The sequence below is a fragment of the Copadichromis virginalis genome, linkage group LG19 (assembly GCF_057382275.1).
Source record: "Copadichromis virginalis isolate Kocher_CV1m ecotype Utaka linkage group LG19, C_Virginalis_male_GT1.1, whole genome shotgun sequence".
NCBI lineage: Eukaryota > Metazoa > Chordata > Actinopteri > Cichliformes > Cichlidae > Copadichromis > Copadichromis virginalis.
Window position 1 is genome coordinate 1,999,347 of NC_140636.1, and position 26,642 is coordinate 2,025,988.

At 41.0% G+C, this 26,642-nt stretch overlaps 1 protein-coding gene across 2 annotated transcripts in view; it reads right to left on the reverse strand.

The window, feature by feature from the left end:
- Positions 1-24,929, reverse strand: part of adck1 (aarF domain containing kinase 1) — a 92,238-nt gene extending 67,309 nt beyond the window's left edge. The window contains exons 1-4 of one of the 2 annotated variants that reach the window (XM_085441106.1): positions 24,776-24,929; positions 24,486-24,603; positions 23,388-23,525; positions 14,732-14,815 (exon numbers count right to left, since the gene is read on the reverse strand). In XM_085441106.1, the coding sequence (XP_085297232.1) occupies positions 14,732-14,815; positions 23,388-23,519 (216 nt within the window). In that variant the 5' untranslated portion in view covers positions 23,520-23,525; positions 24,486-24,603; positions 24,776-24,929. Of the gene's footprint in view, positions 1-14,731; positions 14,816-23,387; positions 23,526-24,077; positions 24,142-24,485 lie in introns of both variants that reach the window. The other variant, XM_085441107.1, reaches the window with a different exon arrangement.
- Positions 24,930-26,642: the final 1,713 nt, after the last annotated feature.

Sequence of the window (26,642 nt, forward strand, 5' to 3'; positions counted from 1 at the left end):
CTTATGTTTTAACCTTGTCGTGAAGCACTTTGGTGTACCTTCGGTTTTAAATGTGCTACATAAATAAAGTTGTATTGTAATATTTTTTTTTATTTCAATTTTGATAATCCTCATTAGTATTTACCAAATCGTCAGATTGTGATCAAAGAAAAAACAATTAGACAGACATTTGCATTACATTTCCTAGATATTGTAGGCCACATCTATAACCGGAGCAATCTCTGGGAAACGTAATGCATAAGAACCATCTTATATTTTAGGAAGGTTTCACACATTAGGTCTATGAGCTGTACTACAGCCCCAACAAGAAGTGCATTGTAACACTGTAACTCGTTATCATGCAAGATATACCAATGTTCACATTTACAACTCTTCTGAAATCCTAACAAATTCTTTAAATAATTGCTTGAAAAATTTAATAAAAAGATGTTGGGTCCCACTTTATGATGAATAAAAAAGGACACATATTACCTGCCACTCCACTCAGTCCTCTGAACAGATGCTAGCGCCACTGTCTCTGAGTTTACAAGGTTACATGAACTAGGCCTCTACCTATTAAAGTTATGATTATAGTGACCCTCCAGTTCAAAATCAATATGTTGGAGTTAGAGCCATCCGATTGGAGTTCTTTCTGGGAGCTGATTGGTACAAAACCAACAAAACAGCATACTTGTTAATCTGTCAGTGCCTTTGTGATATATGTTGGGTCCTCGGGTGTGTCAAAACAGTGATCTTTATTTTTACGATGGTGACAAACTCACAAGGGCACTAATCTGGCAGATAGACCAGGTGGCAAGCAAAGATAATCTCTGTGTAGAAGAAGTCTTCTGTTCTCAATGAGCTGTGGTTGTTCAGCATGTTAGAACACAAATTTTCAAATAGTCACATCAGATACTAGCTGCTCATTAACTAGCAAGCACCACAGATGCATAGTCACTGTGACGTTGGATTGATCCTATGTATGAGTGGCAAATGGTAAATGGACTGATTTTTATATAGCGCTTTTCTACTCTGTTTGAGCACTCAAAGCGTTTTATTCGCTCATTCACAGCCAGGTGTTTTCTATCTAACATTCACACACAATTATACTCTGAAGAACACATCGAAGAGCAAGTTGGGGTTCAGTATCTTGCCCAAGGATACTCAGGGATGGATGATCTGATATCCTCGTGTTGGTGTTGTTCCCAGACCATGATGAAAATGTTGTTCCAGGTTCAACATTGCAAGTGACCAATCACATTGTTGTGACGTTATTCTTTTGCGCGCCAAGCCAGTCGTGTATTTATGAAATTCCAATGTTGCAAGGACAATATCAGTTCTGCTTACCGTTTATTAAAGGGTTACGGTTAGGGTTAGGGTCAGGGTCCGTTGATCGGCGGACAGAGGCGGTTTCACGCAGCTTAAGCACAGTTTTTTGTTTTACGCCGTTTTTTTCCGAAGTCGCAAAAGTATGACGTCACAACATTCTGATTGGTCACTTGCAATGTTGATCCTGGAACAACATTTAGTATGATGATCTGGGAACAACACCAACACGAGGATATCAGATCGTGCCTCGGGGATCCAGACTGGAGAAGCCAAGGATCAGATCACACATTACCTGTTCTACCTCCTGAGTTACAGCCATGCCATAGTGCATCTAATATCCTGGTGTATTCACCATTAGTCAGTAACCATCATAAACCTATTTCCTATTGTGTGCTATGTATAAGAAATGAACCCTGTAAACCATTCACGAACTCCAAACATAAGTTAGTCACGAGTCAGCTAAATGATGAATATGCGAAGTAGAAATATGGAAGAAGTCATTGACAAAGTAGCTGATGATGCAGTCTCCCACAGTGCCTAAAAATTACAACCTTACAAGTATTCACTGTAATAAGGCTAAAAAAGACAGCTCTTTGACAATGGGATGGTGATGAAAGAATTTCCATAATACTATGGAGATGTGTTGAGTTAATCAGCATTTTGTTCTGGGGGGGCAGGGGGTGTCCATGAAAATCCACCTTCAAATGGCTGTTTCACCAAATCACCTCTGTGCTCCTGCCGTCCTTTAATGCAGCAATGGAAACAATGAAATCATTAGTCATCATTATCCGTTAGTCCTCGCTGTCACCAGGTCCTCATTTCCCCTCCTCCCTCTAATTCTCATTTCACTCCATCTCCTAAAATAACCTCACAAAGTCCACTCCCGTTTCCTGATGAGGCCAGTCTTAGTTTGCCTCACAATCACACCCTCAGTCTGTCTCCGTATATACTATCACAACATTTAGCCAAACTACTGAAGCCATGTTGATGTTCAGCCTTTAAACTGAAATTGGACATACCAGTATTACTATAAATATGATCACTGGTTCATTTACTAGAAGAAATTTCACAACAACAAATTCAATCTGGCAAAACAGCAGAAACCCTGAAGCTGTACAATTCTAACCTAATAAACAATAAGCATCCATTGTTCCATTTCCTTAGCTGCTTATCCATGTTCATGGTCATGGGGTGGCTGGAGCCTAGCGTAGCTAGTAGTACTTCACGGACAGAACGCAAGTGTATCCCATCTACAATAATGTTTATCATTACAAGTCATTTTACAGACATCTAGCCATTGTCTTTCACCTATCCATGGTCGAATTAAGGTTAGGCTAAACGCCAACACACTTTCAATTATCCTTGAGAGGATAAAGACCTGGTCCAGCGTTCCATGACAGTACGAAAACTGCACTGTTCCTACTGTATCCGAAATTCAACGAACGGATGAACGTTCCTTTCCAGTACCCCATTGTAGAGCTTCCCAGGAAGGCTGAGGAGTGTGATCCCCCTATAGATGAAACAGATCTTCTGGCCCCCTTCTCAAAGATGGGAGCCACAAGCCCAGTCTGCCAATCCAGAGACTCCACGCCATGTTGTAGAGGCGTGTCAACCAAGACATCCCTACAACATTCAGAGCCTTTAGGAACTCAGGAGAAACCTCATTCATCCCAGGGGCCTGGCATCCAAGGAATTGTTTATCGACTCCCAGTGATGGGTGAGTCGTCGACTCACACCTCCATAGCTTCCTCTACAGAAGGTGAGTAGGGTTAAGGAGATCGTCAAAGTACTCCTTCCATCACTAGATCAGCTGCCTCCCACAGGCTAACCATGTCCAATAGGATTCCTCCTTCAGCTTGATGGCTCCGTGCACCTCCCATGTCCGCCCTCTAGTGGGATTACCACCACCACAGGCACCAACCACCTTGTGACCATAGTTCCTTGCAGCAGCCTCAGCAACAGAGGTGCAGAACATTGTCCAGTTAGACTCACTTGGAATGTTGGTGTTCTGGCAGAAGTGCGAGTTGAAGATGAACTGGGCCGGAGCCTCTGCCAGGTGTTCCTAATGCGCCCTGACTATACATTTGGGTGTCGGACCACTGCCAGTAAGTTACATATAATGAGCACTTCGGGGCATTTAGTGGAGCAGAACAATGGAAATCCTACTGTTCTCACTCTCTTTCATTAAAAGTGGTATTAGTTCAGGATATAGAACTATGCTATCATAAATTCAGATGATAGCATAAAGTGACTGTTACTATTTGATTAAGCTTCTGCTTTGCCCTAGCTAAATTGTGTAAATAAAATATCCTGCATCAGGTCTCAAGATTTGGAAATTCCCATTTAAAATGTTTTTGAAACAGAAAAGCACAATTTTTTTTCCTGGCCACTTAATTTTAAACCAGCCAAATTACCGAGTGCACAAATCATAGAAGAGAGCTGCCAATAATAAGTGTGGCTGACAAATTGTACTTGTTCCACATGGCTACTCAGGAAAATATTTGAGAGCCCGGCAAATGTCCTTATACAGGCTTGATCTAGCTTCTGCATTACCTGTTGGGGAAGATCCTTTGGAATCAATTTAGAGCCTTTGGGTTGATTCTGGCAGATCCAACATCTTCAAAACAGCAATCTTTCATGTTTGGACATGAATAACTTCAACAGTAATTTGGTGCGTTCTAGCTGGTGTAGCTTAGTTACCACACTGAGAAATAAAGCTCCCCATTTCTGCCATTCAACCCCCAGTGATGGTAATCTAAAAGAAAAACAAAAGTCGATCTATTTTTTGCCTTTTAAAAAAAAAAAAAACAACCACATAACCAGTGGATTGAAATGTTTTCAAGAGTTTTTTTTTTTAAATTAAAATAAGTAAACCAGCAGAAACCATCATCTTTAGCTAAATAAGACGTTGTGGAACTTGCATAAAAATCATTTTACACACATTTGTCCAGTGACCTGCAAAATAAGCATTTGAAGGACTGCTGCTAACTTCAAGGATCTTTTTGTATGTTCATGGATGGAGTTGATTCGGTCTAAACTCCATCTCTAACACCATACTAGTTATTTGGACATTTCGATGTAAGAGATGAAGGCAATCTCTTCGTGAGATTTACATTTTTACATGTTTAAATACTGCATTTTAATCCGCTTTAAAGCTCTATATTTGAAACAGCCAATCCCTCCCAACCTTGCCCACAGGCCTGTACCAATGGCCATGAATTATTCATGTGGGTTAAAGAACCTTCATTTAATTTCCAATCATTTTCATCTGTTTGCATGGCTTGTAATGAGATGCTAAGATGCCTGAACTCCCTGAGACAGGGAGAGAAGGAAAACAGACAAAGGGACAGAGTAGCACTTAGGATTGCATAATCAGTCCAGAGATAAGGACCTATCTCCATCAACCAGCAAACTCTAGTGTTTCTGCTTTTCTCTTTATTGATGTGCATCTTCATTTCTCTCAGTCTTTTGTCTTTAAATCAAGAACAGAAGAGAGCACTGGGAAAGGCGAATGAGAAAAGTAAAGGACTGATGCTCATATAGTGTTTTTCTACACTAACTGAGAAGCGACTGCAGGTTCAGTATCTTGCCCAAGAATAATTTGCCATGGAAACTTGAGCAGCCAGCGATCAAACCACTAACTTTCCAGTTAGCAGAGGACCTCCTCTACCTCCTGAACCATAACAAGGCAAAAGAGTACAGCTTTTTTCTAGACAATGTACAACTCAACACAAATCATGGCACATGTGAATAATTATAATTATACTGCAGATTGACGGCTTGAACAGAGAGCTCGGGACCGTTTTGGGCTGGAGTCCCCAGCCCTACGTCAGGTGGTGGAGGTATGTGGTGGGGTGTGGTCTCTCTCCAAGCGTAAAGTCTGTTTTCTGTCACCGCAAAACAAGCCTGCTGCTCAAGCACACGGTGCTTTTCTGTAGGTGCACTGTAACATCAGGACATGAGATAAAACCTTCATTCTAACCTGCACTGTGTTCAGCAGACGAGTTGGCAAAATATAACATTAGAAGTCAATGTCAGAAAATAATATTAAAATGCATTATTTCCATAACAATGCTGCAGTCGTTCAATTTAGCTTTATTTATACAGCGCCAAATCACAACAACAGTCGCCTCAAGGTGCTTTATATTGTAAGGTAGATCCTACAATAATACATACAGAGAAAAATGCCCCTATGAGCAAGCACTTTGGTGACAGTGGGAAGGAAAAACTCCCTTTTAACAGGAAGAAACAGTGAAATGCAAAAATATGCAATTTCATAGGTAAAGCTTATTCTAATCAACAAAAGAAAAGAAAATCTATGTCGTAATATGATTAGCACAGTGACGAAAAAGGGTGCAGTAAATTATAGCTCTCCTCTCAATACTGACTCTCCTGATGGTTAATAGCATAATTCATTTACCCTTTTGGCCCTCTGGTTATGTGCACTCCCACCCCCCTGAACGTACTGTTCCAGTCACAAGTAACCAGTTGGTTTTAACAGCTCTTACAGCGGGGAAAATAAGTATTTGACACATCAGCATTTTTATCAGTAAGGGGATTTCCAAGTGGACCATTGACACAACATTTCCACCAGATGTTGCCATCAAGCCAAATATTGACGTCATACAAACAAATCAGAACATATAAGTATACAAGTTAAACCACAATAAATAAAGTGAAATGACACAGGGAATAAGTATTGAATACATGGAGATAACAAGGGGCAAAATGACATAGAAAGCCAGGAGATCACCTGAAATCTGTCAGTATTGATAGAGAAATCCTGTCCCCTATCAGTACTAATTGATATCAGCTGCTTTAGTCCTAATTGATGGCCTATAAAGGCTCCTCATTACCCAGAAGGCACACAGGAAAGACTTCATGATGGGTAAAAGCAAAGAACTCTCTCAAGATCTTCGTAATCTTATCGTTGAAAAGCATTTTGATGGGAATGGTTATAGGTGCATTTCCAGAATGCTGAATGTTCCTGTGAGCACTGTGGGGGCCATTATCCGGAAATGGAAAGTGCATCAGTTCACCATAAACCTGCCACGATCAGGTGCTCCACGCAAGATCCCTGTCCGAGGAGTCCAAAGAATAATCAGGAGGGTTCTCCAAGAGCCAAGAACCACTCGGACAGAACTTCAGGAAGACCTTGCATCAGCAGGTACTGTTGTTTCAAAGAAAACTATAAGCAATGCACTGAACCGCCATGGCATCCATGCACGCTCACCACGCAAGACCCCATTGCTGAACAAAAAGCATGTCAAGGCTCGGTTAAAATTTGCGCAACAGCATTTGGAGAAGCCTGTGGATTATTGGACGACTATAGTATGGTCAGATGAAAGCAAAATTGAACTTTTTGGCAGTCATTCTACACACCATGTTTGGAGAAGAAATGGCACTGCTCACCACCCCAAGAACACCATACCAACAGTCAAGTTTGGGGGTGGAAGCATCATGGTTTGGGGCTGCTTTTCAGCAAGGGGTACTGGCAGACTTCATATTATTGAAGGCAGGATGAATGGAGAGATGTACCGGGACATTCTGGATAAAAATCTGCTGCCATCTACCAGGAAGCTAAAAATGAAAAGAGGGTGGACATTTCAGCAAGACAATGATCCCAAACACAAGGCCAAGGAAACAATGAAGTGGTTTCAAAGAAAGAAAATCAAGTTGCTTGAATGGCCCAGTCAATCACCTGACCTAAATCCCATAGAAAATCTATGGAGAGAACTGAAGATTAAAGTTCATAAAAGAGGCCCAAGGAACCTTCAAGATTTAAAGACCGTTTGTGTGGAAGAATGGGCCAGAATCACTCCTGAGCAATGCAGACGACTGGTCTATCCATACAAGAGGCGTCTAGAGGCTGTAATCACCAACAAAGGCTTTTCTACAAAGTATTGAATAAAGTGTGTTCAATACTTATTCCCTGTGTCATTTCACTTTATTTATTATGGTTTAACTTGTATACTTATATGTTCTGATTTGATTGTATGACTTCAATATTTGGCTTGATGGCAACATCTGGTGGAAATGTTGTGTCAATAGTCCACTTGGAAATCCCCTTACTGATAAAAATGCTGATGTGTCAAATACTTATTTTCCCCGCTGTAAATCAACATAAAAAACATTTTTACCACCAAATTCAGTTTAGTGGGTGAGTCAATGGGTCGTTCAGTGGGCCATTCAGGGGGTCAGAGGCCAAAGGGGGCGTTGTGGGGTGGATTCCCATTCATTTCCTATGGAGGTCTCTTCTGACCGGGAACACCACAGATGTAACAAAGTTGTTTAAAACACTCAAAATTCAGCAAAAAGAGGTGCTCATCACTTTATGTGTTATATGTAAAGCTACAGTGGGCCTGGGGACAGACACAGACCTGCACTGATTTTTAGAGCAGTCCTGCTATAACAATGTAAGTTAAATGAGTCAAATTGCATCCAAACAGGTGCATCTATAGGTCAGCAAAACCCAAGTGCAAGCGACAAGTGACATTTCCTTAGGGTGAGAAATTAACAGCTGAATAAAAAGCTGGTTGCAGAGGACAAAAGCAGTTCATCTGTTCTCTCACTGCAGGGCATGTTTCACCTCTCGTCTGGCAGACTTGAGAGACCTCCCCTCCTTGTTCTGTGATAGACTCTAATTGACAATAAATGGCCACTCAGTTCACTCAGGGAAGCCTTTGATAAGCTTGGACGACTGGCTGCTTAAGTAGCTTTTTAAGTCAAGCTCTCCATGAGAGACTGAATATAGCTCGGTTTCTCTGCTCACAACCGAACACAGGGTGTGACAGTGTCAGCAGGACTGAGGAAGAAATCAAAGCTCATCGACTGTGTGCTCAAACATGTCACAAGAAACAAATGTCCAGCTGAAGGTCAGAGGGTTACACAGCTCCACAGTTTGTAAATCACAACCACTCAAATGCAACTACAGTGCACCTTTTGGACTTTTTGCATTTTTCTTAAAGCACTGTTGATTGGTTTCTTTATATTTTAACAAGAAAAACATTGCATTTTTTTTGGACATGGATCTCTTATTGGAGGATTCCAGTAACATTGAGCTTCACAGGTGGTCCTGCTTCATTAGAGCAAGGATAAAAGCTTTTGATCCCCTTTACAGTCTGTAGTTGCCACTTTTCAACATGAAGAGAAAGGCAGAGACACCAAGTAGGCTGAATAACATGAAATGGACAGTAAGAGAGATCTATTAACCCCTGGTATTAAACTTTGGAAACAGAACTGTTGTTCCGTGTTTTTCTCACCATTAAATGTGTATTTTATTTAACTTACATGTCATTTCTAAGCAGAAAGTGTAAACACACTGCTCAAAAATAAAGAATAATGGTTGATATATACACTGATATGAACTGGGTGAAGTTTATTTGATTTAATTACCAACCTACAGATAACTACTCAATTCAAAGGCACCCTGAAAAGCAATGTGAAAAAATGATGTGCCAGGTTAGTCCATTCAGCCAAAAGTTGGTTGCAGCAACTCACAACAGTATTTATTAATTTATTAACAGTATTTCACAACAGATGTAATATTATCTACAGCTACTCTTAGTACCATTGATGTTAAGTTAGACTCTTTTTCTCCAATTGATCTTTCTGAGTTAACTTCAATAATTACTTCCTCCAAACCATCAACGTGTCTTTTAGACCCCATTCCTACAAAACTGCTCAAAGAAGTCCTGCCATTAATTAATGCTTCGATCTTAAATATGATCAACCTATCTCTAATGATCGGCTATGTACCACAGGCCTTCAAGCTGGCTGTAGTTAAACCTTTACTCAAAAAGCATCACCAGTCTCCTTCCTTTCATATCATCCTTGAAAGAGTAGTTGTCAAACAGCTAACAGATCATCTGCAGAGGCTTATTTGAAGAGTTTCAGTCAGGTTTCAGAGCTCAGCACAGCACAGAAACAGCTTTAGTGAAGGTTACAAATGATCTTCTTATGGCCTCTGACAGTGGACTCATCTCCTCTTAGTTTTGATGGTGCTGAGCCAAAGGTTGTGTTCAGGTAACCATCCTGTCAGTGTTTTATCCTCCTCCCTGTACACAGTTCCCGTACAGGCAGGAGTGACTGTAGTGTGATTAGTTTATTCAGTGATTGGGGGGAGCTCGTGCTGAGGGTCAGGGAGGAGGAGCAGGCAGTGCCCATTTCAACTGCCTGAGGCCACTAGGACAAATAATCCCTGATCCAGGCACACAGATAGGGATAGGGAGAGGGATAAACCAGTCTTAATGAGCATCTCAACCCGTACTCCAGGAATGATGGTACTGAACACTGTCGTCTGTAATCTATGAACAGCATCCTGATAGTTTTCAGGTTGCTCGAGGTGACAGAATGCTGTGGCAGTGCGGTCCTCTGGACATCTGCGTGCCCTGCAGGCGACTGTGGGAGTCGGGCCTTTATGCGCTGCAGGATATGCCTCTCGAAGCATCTCACGACTGCTGACATTAAGGCAACAGGATTGTAGTTGTTGAAACACTTTGGGGCAGATAACTTTGCCACAAGAGTGATGGTTGCTGTCTTCAGGCAACCTCATTGTGACAGTGAGGTTGAAACTCCTGGTCAGGCACAAAGTACTTTATCAAGTACTCTATGTGGGCCAGGAGTTTTCCTGATGTTCACAGCTTTCACCACCTATCTCACCGGGTGTTCCTGGAAGACAAGAGCAGCGCTGGTGGAATCAGGAGGCAGCTCAGCTGTGTCCGGGCTCTTCAGCAAGAGAAGTTAAAGCACTTTTAGTATTACTATCTACTCGGATCGGCTCGACGTGGCACAACTCACCTCGTTTTCCATTACAATTGAATTACAGAAACAGTATGATGCAACACGAATGCCACAACAAAGGTGGACATCGAGCCACAATATGGCTGCTGCCCGGTCTGTGACTCTGTGTCACCACGGCGTTGTGTTTTATAGCCAGTTCCCTCATTACCGGGTTTCAAAACTGGCACTTTTGATTTTCGTGAAGGAGACGTTCTCATGACTCACCGAGTGATGCCACTAACTATCCAATCACTAGGATGAAGTCTGTTGATGTCACATTTTCAGATTCGCCTCGGATCACTTGGAACCCGGGCGAGCAGATACGAAAAAAGTACCAGCTACTATATCCTAATGGAAAACGCTGAGAACTATGGCACGCCGACCCAAGTAGGTACTAATGGAAACGGGGCGTAATTCTTCTGCCAGCGTGGTGTCAGCGGGGTGGTGACGGGTGTGGACCCTCTGTAGTTGGTGATAGTCTGTAGTCCCTCCCACTACAGAGCATCCACAACCCTTCCAGTTTCGTTTTGTGAGCCTCTTTTGCACCCTTGATGGCTCTCCACTGCTCTGCCCTTGCTACACTGTATTGAGCTTTGTCCCCTGACTTGCAGCCTGAGTTCCATTTCGTCATCGGAGGTCATTCAAGGTTTTTGGTTTGTATTGACCCGAGTACTTTTGCCCACTGTTACATTGTCAGTGCAGCTCTGTCTCTGTGTACTCCTGAAGGTCATGATGAAAACGCTCCACTCACTGCTGTCTAAGAAATCTTACAGTCAGAAGAGAACTCCCTCAGGACAGGTTTTAATGTCTTTAATGGGAGGTTTGGATCTTTTCCTGATACCTGCACATGTATGCTGGTATCAGAAGTATTGATAAGTGATCTGACAGTTCCAGATTAGAGAGGGGTAGAGTCCTGAAGACTTGCTTAAATACAGTGATCTCATTTATTCGTCCTTCTGATGAAGCACTGTATGTACTGTACAAAGTTAGGGAGTACAGACTGAAGACAAGCCTTGTTGAAGTCCCCAAAAAGCTCCCTCAGGATGGGCCTGCAGCTGTTTGTGTATTATATTGTACAGCTGGAAGAGCACCGTGTTAACATTAACATCAGGTGGTATGTTCACTGCAGTGATGATCACTCTGGGCATGTAGAAGGGTCTGCACATGCATTTCCCAGTCCAGGAAGCATGAGTGTGATCCTACTGTTCATGCACCTCTTTGTTATGATGTGGTCAGCTAGCTGAGCAGCCAAGTCCAGAGAGAGTGTAGCATAGCTCCACAGTTAGTAGCTTCAGTCTGTCGATTCTGTGGGAGATCGACCTCGCGCTGGTAAGGAAGACGCTCAGAAGTGAAAGGAGCTGTTTCCGTAGTCGTGCAATTAGGCTTCCTCTGAGAGACACAGCAAACCTTCAGGAAATGACACATTTTCAAGTGCAAACCTGGAGGAGCTGGACTACCTCTGTGGGGTCCATGTATCACCTCAGTGGTGACACTGATCCAAAACAAATGCTTGTTACCCCTCTAAGTGTTGTTAATTTAATTAACACCAAAGAACCAAACAAACAACCCCTCTGCTACTTAACTCACGTCATGCTATACTAAATATATTTAAAAATGTTACATTAATTTTTTGAGCAGTGTATTTGAAGAAATGTTTGTGTTGCAACAAATGTAACTGTAACAGTCTCTGTCTTTCAGTGGTAATGGTTCTGTCGACACTATAAAGTACAGAGGTTTAAACTGTGGCTCACACCTACCCAATCCACACAGGTCTGAACTGTTTTTTTCAAGCAAATAATCTAAATTGAAACTGCACCAATTTGATGGACCTTAAGCCCATCAAAAATCCCAAAGGGACTTTTGAGATTTTTCACTGCTTCTGACAGAGGAATTCACTCAAAAACAGAGAAAATCCCACCAACAAACTGATCAGATGGATCAGACCAGACGCCTAATAAGGCTCAGCCAGTGACAGGAAGGAAAGAGGGCGAAAAAGGGTAGAGTTTAGCAGTTACTAAAGTTTAAGTGCGATCATTGTGGATGAAAACAAGGAGAGAGAAAAGAAGCGAGTGACAAAATGCTCAGTGCCGTCTGAGACTATGGCCACATCAACTGGCCAAAACTTTTTTAAGCCTAGTCTTTAAAAAAAAGTAAAAAATTTCGCGACTCCGATTCCATTATCGATATCACTCATGGATTCATTTCCTTTTAGGTCCTCTTATCAGTTCTCACTGGCTCCGCTTTGAAAGTTGCCACCATTGCTAAACAGCATATCAAAGTAAATATATACGTGCAGATTAACTGCATGTTGTGTGGTCAAATGTTTGTGCATGATGGAGGTACTTCCCCTCTTTGTTGGGCTCAGTGTGGGAAATACTGTTAGCGAATGCAAACACATATTACACAAAGCACTTTTCTTAAAAGTAATGTAATATGCACACACGTGATCTGTCTCTTAGTGATTACATCTGAACAAAAATGCTAGAAGCACAAAGACACTATCCACAGTGAACAGTTAGAAATCAAGGCTTCAGTCTGACTCCTCCCCCTGTTTATTATCTGTTCTGAGGTCCTCATTCACTCAGCTTTAACCTCACTCTGGGTTCTTTGCTAGCTTATCGTTAGCTTGCTGTCTGTGCAGGTGCTAGCAAAGAGCTAACGTTCTGTTAGCAGTATAATGCAGATGTTTCTGTCCTGGGTGCAGTCTGCAAATTACCACTGCACTCTCGCCCTTTTGTACAATAAAAGTATTGTCCATGTGTGGCACCGTTTTCCTCCGAAGCTACACAAACCCTGCTCATTGTAGCACAAATGTGAACGCAGCAGACTAACAATTCAAAGGAATTTGAACATGTCAAATTTAAAAAAAACAGTGTCATGATTAAAGTCACCTTATAAACATGAAACAAGGTCTGTATGCAGTGAACAAAACAAACACTGGTCACTGTGCCCCACTGATCTGGATTCATTTGTAACGTTGTCATTTAACCCATTTGTCTGGATCATGTCTAGTAATGGGTAATAGATTACAGAAAGTAATCTTTGAGGTATTTTAGAAATGGGCTCGTCACATAGTTTGTCCAGCAGAGTGTGCCCTACTCCACTGTTTAAACTTTAAGCACTGACTGAACATTTAACTGTGATTTACAGTGTATGCACAAGTATTCACAGAGCTTCACTTGTTCCAAAATGGACTGAATTCATTAATCCGGTTGTTCAGTCTGACGTCACTAGCCGTGTCTGGGTCTAAACTCCGCTGCAGGTCCATATATCAAACGATCACTGTGGCATTACTGAGAGTTGAAAACTGTCTAAAGTCTTTCATCTTTAATAAAATGATCAGCGTTCTGCTCTACCAGGTGTAACAATTGAGTTTAACATCCAGGCATCCATGAAAACGGAATTTATGACATTTAACGGAGTTAGAAGTTAGCAGGGAGTTAGCTCGCTAGCTTCTATCTAAATACAATATAGCATGTCCTGACTGCGGGGTTTTGGAAACAAATTAAAACGTACAGCTCTGTTATCACTTCCAACATAAATGAAGACAGAAACTAAACAGCAGTGACGTTTGTAGGGTTACTGAAGTTGGGCTAGCTGGTATATAATGATTTGCTACGTGACCGCTAGCGACACAGCTATGTTAGCATAATATAAACAAGCTAACTTTTTTTCCACTGGATAAAAGTTAACGTGAGTGTTCTCGGTGGTCAGGAACAAATGTAATCGCATGGCAGGATGCTGTAAAAGGACCAAACTTCAGCCAGGAGAACAACTGAGATAATCCATCCACAATACGAGGTTAGTCATTCATATACTGCTGCATGGGCTGGGCTGTAGTTACATCCTAAGGTTTTAAAAACTGAGCTTAAATAAATGATTAGCGGTAATAAAAGCCGAGGGAGGTCAACAGTGATCACTGACTGTTTTAGGAGCTTTTTGAGATTAAATAGAAGAAAATACAAAACATTAAACATGTTAACAACACAAAAGCCATATTAAACGCAGACTACTTTAGGCCCGGAAGTAGGATTCGTCACGTCATCCCTGAACGACCGGATACCAATAATGAATAAGTGAAAAGGTTTGGTTAAGATTCTTGCGAATTGCTTTGATTTTCTGTTTCTGAAACTTTAAAACCAAATCCTGTTCCTGTCAGAATATGTGTTTCCTGGTTTTGAACATGATTCTTACAAGTCTTTGAAATCAAAGGACAATAAATGACAATTCAAACAGACACACATCAAAACCTTCTTTCGTTTTAACCCCCAGAAAGTCATTTTATTATTCTAAAAAGCCTGCAGGGTTACATTAAAGCCCAACCCTAATCTTGCCATGGGTTCAAGCTCAGAGGATTAAAAACATTACATAGTATTTTCTCTGCATCTCTGGACAGACAAAATTAGAAAATAGTCTTAAATAGGTACTGAAAACCACATTTCCAAAACAGTGATGATGATGATGTCCCTGAATAGTTAAATATGCCTTCTTTAGTTTGTCGAGGAACAAGTTTCACAAACAGGAGAAAGAAGTGTGATGAGAACAGTGGGCAGTCTGGTTCACCTTCAGCTCATCACCAACAACAACAACAACAACAACATTTCACCCACCCCAATTCTAAAGAAACAAAGTGGTTCTCTACCTTTGACTTGAGGTGCCAGTATTCGTCTGTGCCATTTTCCACGTGTCTGAAAGCTGTGAGATAGTCGTAGCTGATGACTGCTGTCTGCAGACGAACAAACAAATGACATGAAGAGATTTTCAACTGCAAAGTGGAAGAATAGTTACTAACCTTCTGAGGTCTAAGTCATCGTATGTGCTAACCCTACATTGTATTGTGGTAGGAGGAGAATGCTGTGAATAACTCTGTGAATGGGAATCAGAACATTCTTGCTTCTGTATATATGATTTTACATAGTTTAACAGTTTAACATCCAAAAACTAAATAAGACATGTTCACAACTTAAGATAATAGTCAATATAAACATGTATTTTCCTGGCTTCATTCTATTCGATTTTTTTTTGTGGTGTAGAACTTTTATGTCTTAAACAGTCAATAAAATCAAGTGGACACCTTTGATGAAGCTCCTGATGATCTAGCCTCTTACTTCTTGTTTTTTTATTTACTCTTTAGTTTTGTGTGAATCTGCACGCTCCATCTGCCTGTCACTTTGCTGCTAGAACACCTGAGTTTCCCCAATGAGGAACAATAAAGGATAGACGACACCTGATCCTAGCAGGGGTGGGGGAACTCCGGGTCCGGTGTCCTGCAGGTTTTACAATAGAATAATCCTTTAATTGTCCCACAAGGGGACATTTGGGTGTAACAGCAGCAAGAAAGACACATATACAAACAAACAGTACACAAGACACAGAACAGAAACATACACAATTTTTACATATTTTAGATGTGTCCTTGATCCCACACTGCTGATTTAAATGGCTAAATGACCTCCTCAACATGTCTTGTAGTTCTCCAGAGGCCTGGTGATGACCTAATCATGTGATTCAGGTGTGTTGACCCAGGGTGAGATCTAAAACCTGCAGGACCGGCCCTTGAGGCCTTGAGGTCAACACACCTGCTATAGAGGTTACACAAGTAGCCCAGCTGCTCAAGGACAGCACATTAAACCATTCCATTGCCATTTATTGTATCTCCCAAAAGTGTCTCAAGACCATTAAGAGATTCCAGCAGACAGACAGCGAGTTGTGTGAAGAGGAACAGGATGAGCACTGCCAGAGCCGTACAAAATTACCTCCAGTTTCTGACCAAACAAACAGAAAGACTTTGTGAGCGTGGCCTGAGGGCCCAAATTCCTCTAGTGGGTCCTGTGATCACCGCCTGGCACCGTGAAGCCTGATTGGAATTTTCCATAAAATACCGTTGTGGCAGGGGTGTGCTCGAGGGGCAGCGCCACGGAGGCTGAGGACAAGCTGGAAGGAATCACACTGATGAGCTCTGTTCCCTCTTTAGTGACACCGGGGACAGGCAGTGAAGTGTGGAGCCAACCAGAAAGCTGGCCACGGAGAAACCAAAGGTGCCGAGCTGCAAGCGTTGTGTGTGCCATAACGTTAAAGGAAGAAAGAAACAGTTAGGGAACGCTGTGTGGCTCCAAGTCTTTCACAACTACTGACGTTCTGTGGTGTTCACGGATGAGAGCAGGTTCACCGTCAGCACATGTGGCTGATGTGATATGTCATATCACTGAGAGGTGTACACAGTGAACAACAACACAGCACTCACAATGAAGGTTTTTAACTATAAGGACAAAGAAGCAATGATGAAAGCAGCCAGGCTGGAGAAAAAAAAGGAGATTTTCTCCTGGAAGCAGCCAGTGATGTTCTATCAGGACGTGGCTCCTGGAGTAACAAGATGAGACGAGCTCGGGAGCTCATGGCATAACATCGCATTCATGACAATAAGGAGAGGCCACATATCTGTAACAGCTCTGCTGAGGCCAAAGATTTCATCAGGATCATCCAGGTAAAGAAAGGTCAGCTGGAAGTAACACAGGAGGATGTTGGAGCATCCGTGTGAATAAAAAGTATGATTTTTAAACAAAAACACTGATGACACAACAGCAGTGACGATGGCGCTGTCATAGTTTAACATGGAGTCAGTCTGCAGACAGCACAAAGAGGAAAAAGCTGGTGGGAGTCCTTCATCCAAGCACCTGATTGACAAACTCCAATGTGAAGAAAGTAACTTTGTAGCTGTTGACTGTTAACTTAGTCTGATACAATGTTTCAATCAGGCAGGTCGCTGAAGGCGCATGTCTGCTGTCCCACTTGAATCTGAAGGAGGGTGTATTACATCAGCGGTCCCCAACCCCCGGGCCGGTACCGGTCCATGAGTCGTTTGGTACCGGGCCGCGAGAGTTGAGACTCAGGTATGAAATGTATGGTTTTCAGGGTTTTTATGGGTTTTCAGCGTTATTTTGTTATCGTTTTTATCGTTAAATCGGTTTTCCTGGGTCTTTTCACGTGTGTTATGAACAGAGATGGGCAGTAACGCGTTACTGTAATCTGATTACTTTTTTCAAGTAACGCGTAAAGTAAGGGATTACTATTGCAAAAACGGTAATTAGATTACCGTTACTTTCCCGTAGGAACGCTGCGTTACTGCGTTACTAAAACCATGATTTTTTGCGAGAATGTCTCACGACAGTGACGTAAGCGAGTGCGCCGTTCATGACAACAGCTGTGTGCAGATCAACAATGGATCACATATCGATTGTGGGAGAGAGTATGAGCGTGCAGCGTTTAAAGCGTGGAAGTACTGACTTTACTTTGAGTTTGATTCCATAAAAAGTGACAAAAACATTAGTGTCCGCTGTGCGTGGGAAGAAAACTTCTTTTTACAGCGAAAAACCCCTAAACTTCCAACAAGCACCGAGTAGCTACGACGTAATGGGAAACTCACAGAGAAACTCACGGATTCTTCCACTGACCGCGGCACACCTGCACCAGGGTAAACCTCCGCCTGCCCCACTCCTGCTTTACAGGTGAAAATAGAGCAACAGGACCGCTGAGTCTTTGACTTTATTTATTTTCTGCTGTGTTTTACTTGCATCTATTTGAAAGACTGAGTGTAAACACAAAAAATATTTTATTTCATGAGCTGGAATGTGCAGAAAATAGGTTTAAATGTTAAACTCATTTCTTCCAGTCAGAATGTTGCATATAATTAAATTTTTGCTTGATGCATAAAGTTAAAAGATTAAAACTAATAAAACAAGTTTTAAAAAGAGACTTTTCCATTTGATTACATTTTGTATGATGGATTATGCAGAAAAAGTAGAATTGGGCTGAAAGATCTATCGCTTTATTACCTATTCAGGTTGTAAATCGTGTTTTTAAAAAGTAACTAAGTAATTAATTACTTTTGAAAATAAGTAATCAGTAAAGTAACGGGATTACTTTTTGGGGGAAGTAATCAGTAATTAGTTACTGATTACTTTTTTCAAGTAACTTGACCAACACTGGTTATGAATAAATCTTTTTTTCGGTACCAGTACTAGTTTTATTTTGTTGTATTTATCCGCGACACCTTAAAGGCCGGTCCGTGAAAATATTGTCGGGCATAAACCGGTCCGTGGCGCAAGAAAGGTTGGAGACCTCTGTGCTAGATGATCTTTATTTTATTATCTTTATCAAGGTTTTCCTAACATTATTTTTCAGATTCAAAGTGAAATCACCCAAAACCGTATGAATTAAGCAGGTTTTAATAAAACTGTATGAATATTTAAAATATCAGAATCCCAGTGCAAATGTACACGGGCCAGAAACACTGACTTGGGTCTGTTAGGCTGGACACCGAATCATTAGTAACATTAATTCTTTTGTTAACATTAATTATTAACAGCTACACATTATAACAGCTTGTTTTCAGCAGCACGACATTTTCCATCAAAGCCCACACTGTTCTTTGAATTTACTTGATTTTAATGAGTTCATCAGTGACACGTGGTGAGCTCATGTGATTTCTTCTTTTCATCCTCACTTAATTTTCCCCAGTAAATCCAAAGTATTCACATAAGATTGAATTTGTGTTGATTCAACATGACTTCTGTGATCTATTCTTATAGTTATTGTTTTATGGTTGATTATGTTAATTTGCTGCAGTCACTAGAGACCTCTAAACTTCATGCAGCCTTCAGATCACCTTAGGAATTCAGGCTGGAGCAGAGTTCATCTTTCAACAGGACAATGACCGCAAGCACGCAGCCAAGACAACAAAGAAGTGGCTTGGGGACCAATCTGTGAATGTCCTTGGGTGGTGCAGCCGGAGCCCAGACTTGAACTCGATTAAACATCTCTGGACCAACACTCCCCATCCAACCCGATGGAGCCTGAGAGGCTCTGCAAAGACGAGGAGAAACTGGCCAAAAACAGATGTGAAAGCCTGTAACATCGTACTCAAAAACATGGGAGGCTGTAACTGCTGCCAAAGATGCTTCAATGAAGTACTGAGCAAAGGCTGTGAATACTTATATGCATGTTGTACTTTAGTTTTCTTAACAAATTTTCAAGAATTTCAGGCAAACTGTGAATATTTCCTGGATGCACTGTAGACCTGCCCTAAAATGATTTGGGGATTTATGCAGGAATTCTCAAATCACTTACCAACAGTGTTGAATAAATCTGACTTGATGGCTTGAATGAGAAACTAAGAAAAGTAAAGAGGTAACACAGAAAGGCTATGAGGTAATACAGAAAGAACAAGCTAAAAGCTTCCATCGTTGTTGTTAAAACCTTAGCTTCAAATGCTAGTTTGAAATTCAAGGAAGCTTGGAACAACCATCTTCCACAACTTCCCAGCTAAAATTCTTTTTAACCCTTTGAAGGCCTACTAGGAGCAACCTTTGAAGCTCTTTTGTGAACTGAGGAGTTCCTGTCATATTTCAGGCCTGCTCAAAGAACAAAATCACTGGGTTGGAATCAGATATTAGTGAGCGTGATCTCTGCTTATGCAGTAACCACTAGAAAAACCCAGAAAAAATTCTAATGCTCAACACAGAACATTTTTATTGACATACACTAAAGGCACAGGGAGGTCATCAAATGTTGTCTTTATGGGATAAAGAGTTAAAAACCATCACTGCCTATCCCACCTGTTAAATCCTCAATAGAAAAGTGTGAATTGATTTTCTTGAATTTCTTGATTATTTTAATAAAACAGTGCTACACTGAATTCAGCCACAGATCTCTCTGGAAGCCTGAAACACACAGTGGTACCGTCCAATTCTTCCGCCTACCTGTCAGACTGGATCGCTACTCAGTTTTTAAAAGATACTTTTCCAGTTGGTTTAGAGACTGGAACAATTATAAACTCCTTTCTGTCATCTGGGGTTTTCACCTCCAGATACACAGACAACAGTTAATCCAAAATGCTCCCGCCAAGCTTTTAACCACATCGGTTATTGTAACTCTTCATTGTTACCTGTTAGTTTTACAACCATTTTTAAGATTACAGGGAGTGCAGAATTATTAGGCAAATGAGTATTTTGTCCACATCATCCTCTTCATGCATGTTGTCTTACTCCAAGCTGTATAGGCTGGAAAGCCTACTACCAATTAAGCATATTAGGTGATGTGCATCTCTGTAATGAGAAGGGGTGTGGTCTAATGACATCAACACCCTATATCAGGTGTGCATAATTATTAGGCAACGTCCTTTCCTTTGGCAAAATGGGTCAAAAGAAGGACTTGACAGGCTCAGAAAAGTCAAAAATAGTGAGATATCTTGCAGAGGGATGCAGCAGTCTCAAAATTGCAAAGCTTCTGAAGCGTGATCATCGAACAATCAAGCGTTTCATTCAAAATAGTCAACAGGGTCGCAAGAAGCGTGTGGAAAAACCAAGGCGCAAAATAACTGCCCATGAACTGAGAAAAGTCAAGCGTGCAGCTGCCAAGATGCCACTTGCCACCAGTTTGGCCATATTTCAGAGCTGCAACATCACTGGAGTGCCCAAAAGCACAAGGTGTGCAATACTCAGAGACATGGCCAAGGTAAGAAAGGCTGAAAGACGACCACCACTGAACAAGACACACAAGCTGAAACGTCAAGACTGGGCCAAGAAATATCTCAAGACTGGTTTTTCTAAGGTTTTATGGACTGATGAAATGAGAGTGAGTCTTGATGGGCCAGATGGATGGGCCCGTGGCTGGATTGGTAAAGGGCAGAGAGCTCCAGTCCCACTCAGACGCCAGCAAGGTGGAGGTGGAGTACTGGTTTGGGCTGGTATCATCAAAGATGAGCTTGTGGGGCCTTTTCGGGTTGAGGATGGAGTCAAGCTCAACTCCCAGTCCTACTGCCAGTTTCTGGAAGACACCTTCTTCAAGCAGTGGTACAGGAAGAAGTCTGCATCCTTCAAGAAAAACATGATTTTCATGCAGGACAATGCTCCATCACACGCGTCCAAGTACTCCACAGCATGGCTGGCAAGAAAGGGTATAAAAGAAGAAAAACTAATGACATGGCCTCCTTGTTCACCTGATCTGAACCCCATTGAGAACCTGTGATCCATCATCAAATGTGAGATTTACAAGGAGGGAAAACAGTACACCTCTCTGAACAGTGTCTGGGAGGCTGTGGTTGCTGCTGCACGCAATGTTGATGGTGAACAGATCAAAACACTGACAGAATCCATGGATGGCAGGCTTTTGAGTGTCCTTGCAAAGAAAGGTGGCTATATTGGTCGCTGATTTGTTTTTGAATGTCAGAAATGTATATTTGTGAATGTGGAGATGTTATATTGGTTTCACTGGTAAAAATAAATCATTGAAATGGGTATATATTTGTTTTTTGTTAGGTTGCCTAATAATTCTGCACAGTAATAGTCACCTGCACACACAGATATCCCCCTAAAATAGCTCAAACTAAAAACAAACTAAAAACTACTTCCAAAAACATTCAGCTTTGATATTAATGAGTTTTTTGGGTTCATTGAGAACATGGTTGTTGTTCAATAATAACATTATTCCTCAAAAATACAACTTGCCTAATAATTCTGCACTCCCTGTAGTTTCCTCAGACTTTTAAAAGACACACTGCACTCCATGCAGAGGTATGGCAAGTTTTTGGCTAAAAGCTCTTGGGTATCAGCTTGTTAGTGAACACCTTCATATTTGGCTTTTTTGTAGATTCAGCTCATGAAATGGGAACCAATCATGTATTTTTGTGACAGGTGCCTAAAGATATAATTGATTCTCATTTATGTACAAACTATGTTTCATCTCTTGAATTAGGTGCCTTTTTTATAAGTACATATTGGTTCAGTAAATTTTATTTACTTCATACAGTAGCAATTTGTGGTCGCTGATTTGTTTTTGTTTTGTTTTTGAATGTCAGAAATGTATATTTGTGAATGTGGAGATGTTATAATAATAATAATAATAATAATAATAATGGATACTTTATTGATCCCCATGGGGAAATTACTTGTTTTTCTCTGCATTTGACCCATTCACTCAGTGAAGCAGTGGGCAGCCCACTAAGCAGGCGCCCGGGGAGCAGTGTGTAGGGACGGTACCTTGCTCAGGGGTACCTCAGGGTAGCCGTTAAGTGGATTCGAACCGCCGACCTTCCGATCATGGGGCGACCACTTTACCTACTGAGCTATCCCTGCCCGAGTTATTGGTGTCACTGGTAAAAAGAAATAATTGAAATGGGTATATATTTGTTTTTTGTTAAGTTGCCTAATAATTATGCACAGTAATAGTCACCTGCACACACAGATATCCCCCTAAAATAGCTAAAACTAAAAACAAACTAAAAACTACTTCCAAAAACATTCAGCTTTGATATTAATGAGTTTTTTGTGTTCATTGAGAACATGGTTGTTGTTCAATAATAACATTATTCCTCAAAAATACAACTTGCCTAATAATTCTGCACTCCCTGTAGTTTGCTTGTGTTTAAGCCCTACACAGTCAGGCTCCTGCCTACAGCTGCAAGTTGCTGACTCATGAACACATTTTACAGCATGACTTTGTTAAAGACTTGCATGGTCCCTAAAGGTGATTGGGCTTTTACAGTTTAGACTGTAGAGTGATTTCTTCAGTCACTCTGTAAAATCGTTTAAATTTCTTGGTAAAGCTTATTTTTAATCTTTCTGCTTTTCTAAGCCACTAACGTCCTGATGAAACTTTTACCTTTGTCTGTGTAGGTTCTTGTTTATCCAGGTCATGGTAGTCTAAGGAGCTTGGAAAGAAAAAACAACTGGAGTTTCCTCAAGACGTTTCATCAGGTGATCTGAATGGGTCACATAACAGTGTGAGGCATGGTCTCACAATGGTTTCACCAAAACCTCTGCGGACCTACGCCTGGGCCATGTGGTCAGGCACATGATCAATAGTGGGCCAACGACCCTCTTAAAGGACAGCTCCCACCTGGGATTCTCCATCATTCGGTCTTAGAACTGAAGACGTTCCTGGGATGAGAGCTGAAACATCTTCAAGAAACTTAAACTTTCTTTCCAAGCTCCTTAGACTACCTGTTTTAGTGTCAGATTGTATGTGTACTGGTTTTGAAATTTGAAACTGTTTTAAATTCTACTTAAGGTAGTTTTAAATTTCGAATTTTTATTTTCAAAATGTACTTTCACTGTTTAGCAACTTGGGTGCTGAATAAATACAAATGAAGTAAAGATACAAAGATGCTTCAACATAAGCAAGTTCACAGAAGTGTTACCAGTATAGCTGCCTAGTAGAAGGACTTGTAAGGACTTAATGCTATTATCATTAAAGGCATTTTAGAATATGAAATTTCCAAGTAGTGTTGTGCAGTAACTCACAGTCGCCACAGCTCGTCCAAAGCGGATCACACTTAAGTCACTGAGGTCCAGGTGACTGCTATAAAGGTAAAATCCAGATGAGGCAAGTACTGCTGTGGCTAGAGAGGAGACTTTGAGGAGCCGATTAGCCATGAGTCACTGCAAGAGGAAGACGAGGGAGGAGATCAACAAAGTGCTAAAGAAGTGTTTCATTCATTGATAACTCGGAATAATGCTGTGTTGATTCACTGTGGCTGATTCACATCAGGCACTTTGAATTGACACAAAAAGAAAAGTGCCTCTTAATATGAATCTACATTTGAGATCTGATCACGGCAGAAGGTTGCATCTTAGTTTGGTGAGGGTTCAGGCTTCAGACAGTTTGTGCATTACCAAGGACCCCAACAAGACTAAGAATAAGACAAATATGGACTATTTTGAACTGCCCAGAGCTCTATAAATGCCCAAGAATAAAAACGTGGAGCTAGAAATGTGGAAAATAGGTCATTTTTTATGTTTTGTAATTCCTATCTGCAGAATTAAAACTTACTTACTCATTAAAGGGGGAAGCATTTCACCAGTAGGGGTGTCGAGTTATTGCTGTTACTGTGTAACTTTGGATCTTTTAAGCACTCCCCTTTTATCAGGTTGCAATTTAAAAGAAATGAATGTTAATGATTCACTTGTTTAAATAAGGTTATACCGACTTACTGTGATATAAACTGGCACTGAACAGGAGTATAGTCTAGCCCCAGTTCAACTTCAGCTGATACGGCTTAAGCACCAAAAAAGAGGGAAAAAAAACATTTGTAAGTGATCCTGAAAGCATCACCTGCGCGTAGAGGGCAGACTGTCCTTTATTTACGGTCAGAAACTGGGACTGTTTTTAAATAGAAAATGTCAGTTATATGTCAATCACCTGGCCTGGAGATCACTGGAGTTTATCTGATTTGTCTAAAAATAAAACAACAATATACATGCAATGTTGTCGCAATAATATCAGCTACCTAGTTTGCCACTTGATTAAAATATTACACAGTGAAAGCACTAGTCTCCTGCTTTTCTTAAGCATCTTTGTGTTGGTGCACCTAAGCCGGCTCGGCGTGTTATGACACTCACCCTGAGCAGCTAGCGGCAGGTCAGCTCAATGAATCACAAAGCAGTTCCTGCCGAGACAGCTCCAAGTAGTGTCTTTGCCTCAGACCGGATTTCGCTGGTGTCTCGTTTCTAAAAGACGCTAATAAAGAACAGGATACGGCGACTGTGAGCTTATCATCACTTGTGTTGTTGTGTTATGCAACAACCGGCTGGGTTTTGTAACAGGCGATGTATGGCTGCACCACCCAGCAGCACTCAGTGCTGACCGGCGAAACTAAACGTCTCAATGAAAGAACTACGAGCAGCTTTACCTACAACGCGCGCTGACTGACTGCCATTTATCCGTTTGATTTGACCTCTTCGCAAAATTTCGACGCAGAGCCAAAGGATTCTGGTTAATGTAGTACGGCCTGATATGGAGCCTGTAGAAAACATGGACGACGTAACAGCTCCCCGAAAGTCTCTACTGCCCCCTGGCGTCTGGCTCCAGTATGGCTCATAAACCCCGCCTCCTGTGTGGCCCACAGGGCCGGCCCTAGAATTTTGGTGGCCCTAAAGGAGATTTCATAAATAGCCCCAAAAGATTGACTGCTCATAACTAGATGAAGATGAACACACTTCATTCTTTTAAATGTAGGGTGGGAGAAATTACATGTGTACATGTGTAACCACACAACAAATGAATTTGTTTTCAACTTGTGCAAATTATCCAATAATATTAATATGTCAAAATATGATCTAAAGGATGCAATGACACATAGCTAGAAAGTTAATATTTAACATGGAAGAATTGGGGGCAGTTTAGACCTTTCATCGAGTTTGTGTTAAGATAAAGTAAATTAAAACACCACTTATAATTATTTCCAATATTGTGAGAAAACATCAGGTTCTTTGTAACCAAAAAAGCTAGCTATTATAAATGACATTGCAGTTTTACTTAATTTGAGAAGCAAACAGCAAGTAAAGCTTGTTCTAATAAAAAACACATTAGCTAAACTAAATAGAATTGTTACGTTTTAGCTGCTGTTTGCCAGGTGAAAATTACTGCGGCTACATTCTATTTAATTTGTTCGAAATGAAATGCTAACTCCAAGTTGCAAAACAACAACAAAAAAAAAAAAAAATGCACACATACACACACAAAAATTGGTAAGTACAATCAAATAGGTTACTCGGTTATTAATTATGTTTACAGTTTGTCTTGAGCTGGCTAACAAGCTGAGGAAAAACAACCTGCCGTTCAGGTTAAAATGAACTGTGGCTATTTACTGTGAAATATGTTCAAACACAATAAATACAACATAGCTTCATCCTTAAGGTAATCACACATCTGTGCTGAGACGTAGCGTTATGATGGTACTGCTCCGATCTTACCCAACCATTAGCCCCAGAAGTCCTGTTGTATTGTCGTTACCTGACAGTATGAAGCTCCTTGAGGCAACTGTGGTTGTGATTTGGCGCAATATAAATAAAACTGAAAAGTCAGCAGATTCTCGGGATTTAAATTATCCTTATGTTCAGTATACACAAACATCTTTAACATGCTGGTTCAGATGCTTATCCCAGTGAAAATGCCTTTTTACTGTTAGTTTTAAATCAAAATGAAAGTTTAAACCAAGTATGACACATATGAACATCAAAAAAATAAATAAAGACAAGCGAATGATTCAGTTGAATATATGCTCCAGTGAGACATTAAGGTTCACTAAAACTATCGACGAATAAACAGTTCATATGTCAGCAGTGCTGAAAACATGTAGGAGCAGAACTTCAGATCCTGCAGTGTGTGAAACAGGGAAGGATGTTTCAGACCTAAGGGGTAAACTTTACATTTGTGATGATCCTGTTTGTGATTACAGGAGCTGCCCAAGGATTCAGACCTCAGCACCACCCAGTGACAAAGACAGATCATCTTATATGTTCACTTTTTGTAATAACTAACTGATGAAAAAAGTACAAACACTCCCCCCCCCCCCAGTTTGGATCTTTAGCATCAGAATTGTTGTCTTAAGGCCAAGAAAGATGCCAAGCAGATTTATTTTACCAAGTGGATCATCATGGCCTTGCCATATTGGTCCATTTGATTGACCTTTATTATAATTATGTATTTATTTTATTTTGCTACAAACGGGACAGACATGACTGGGGGATAGGACAGGGAGAAAGAATGAAAGAAAG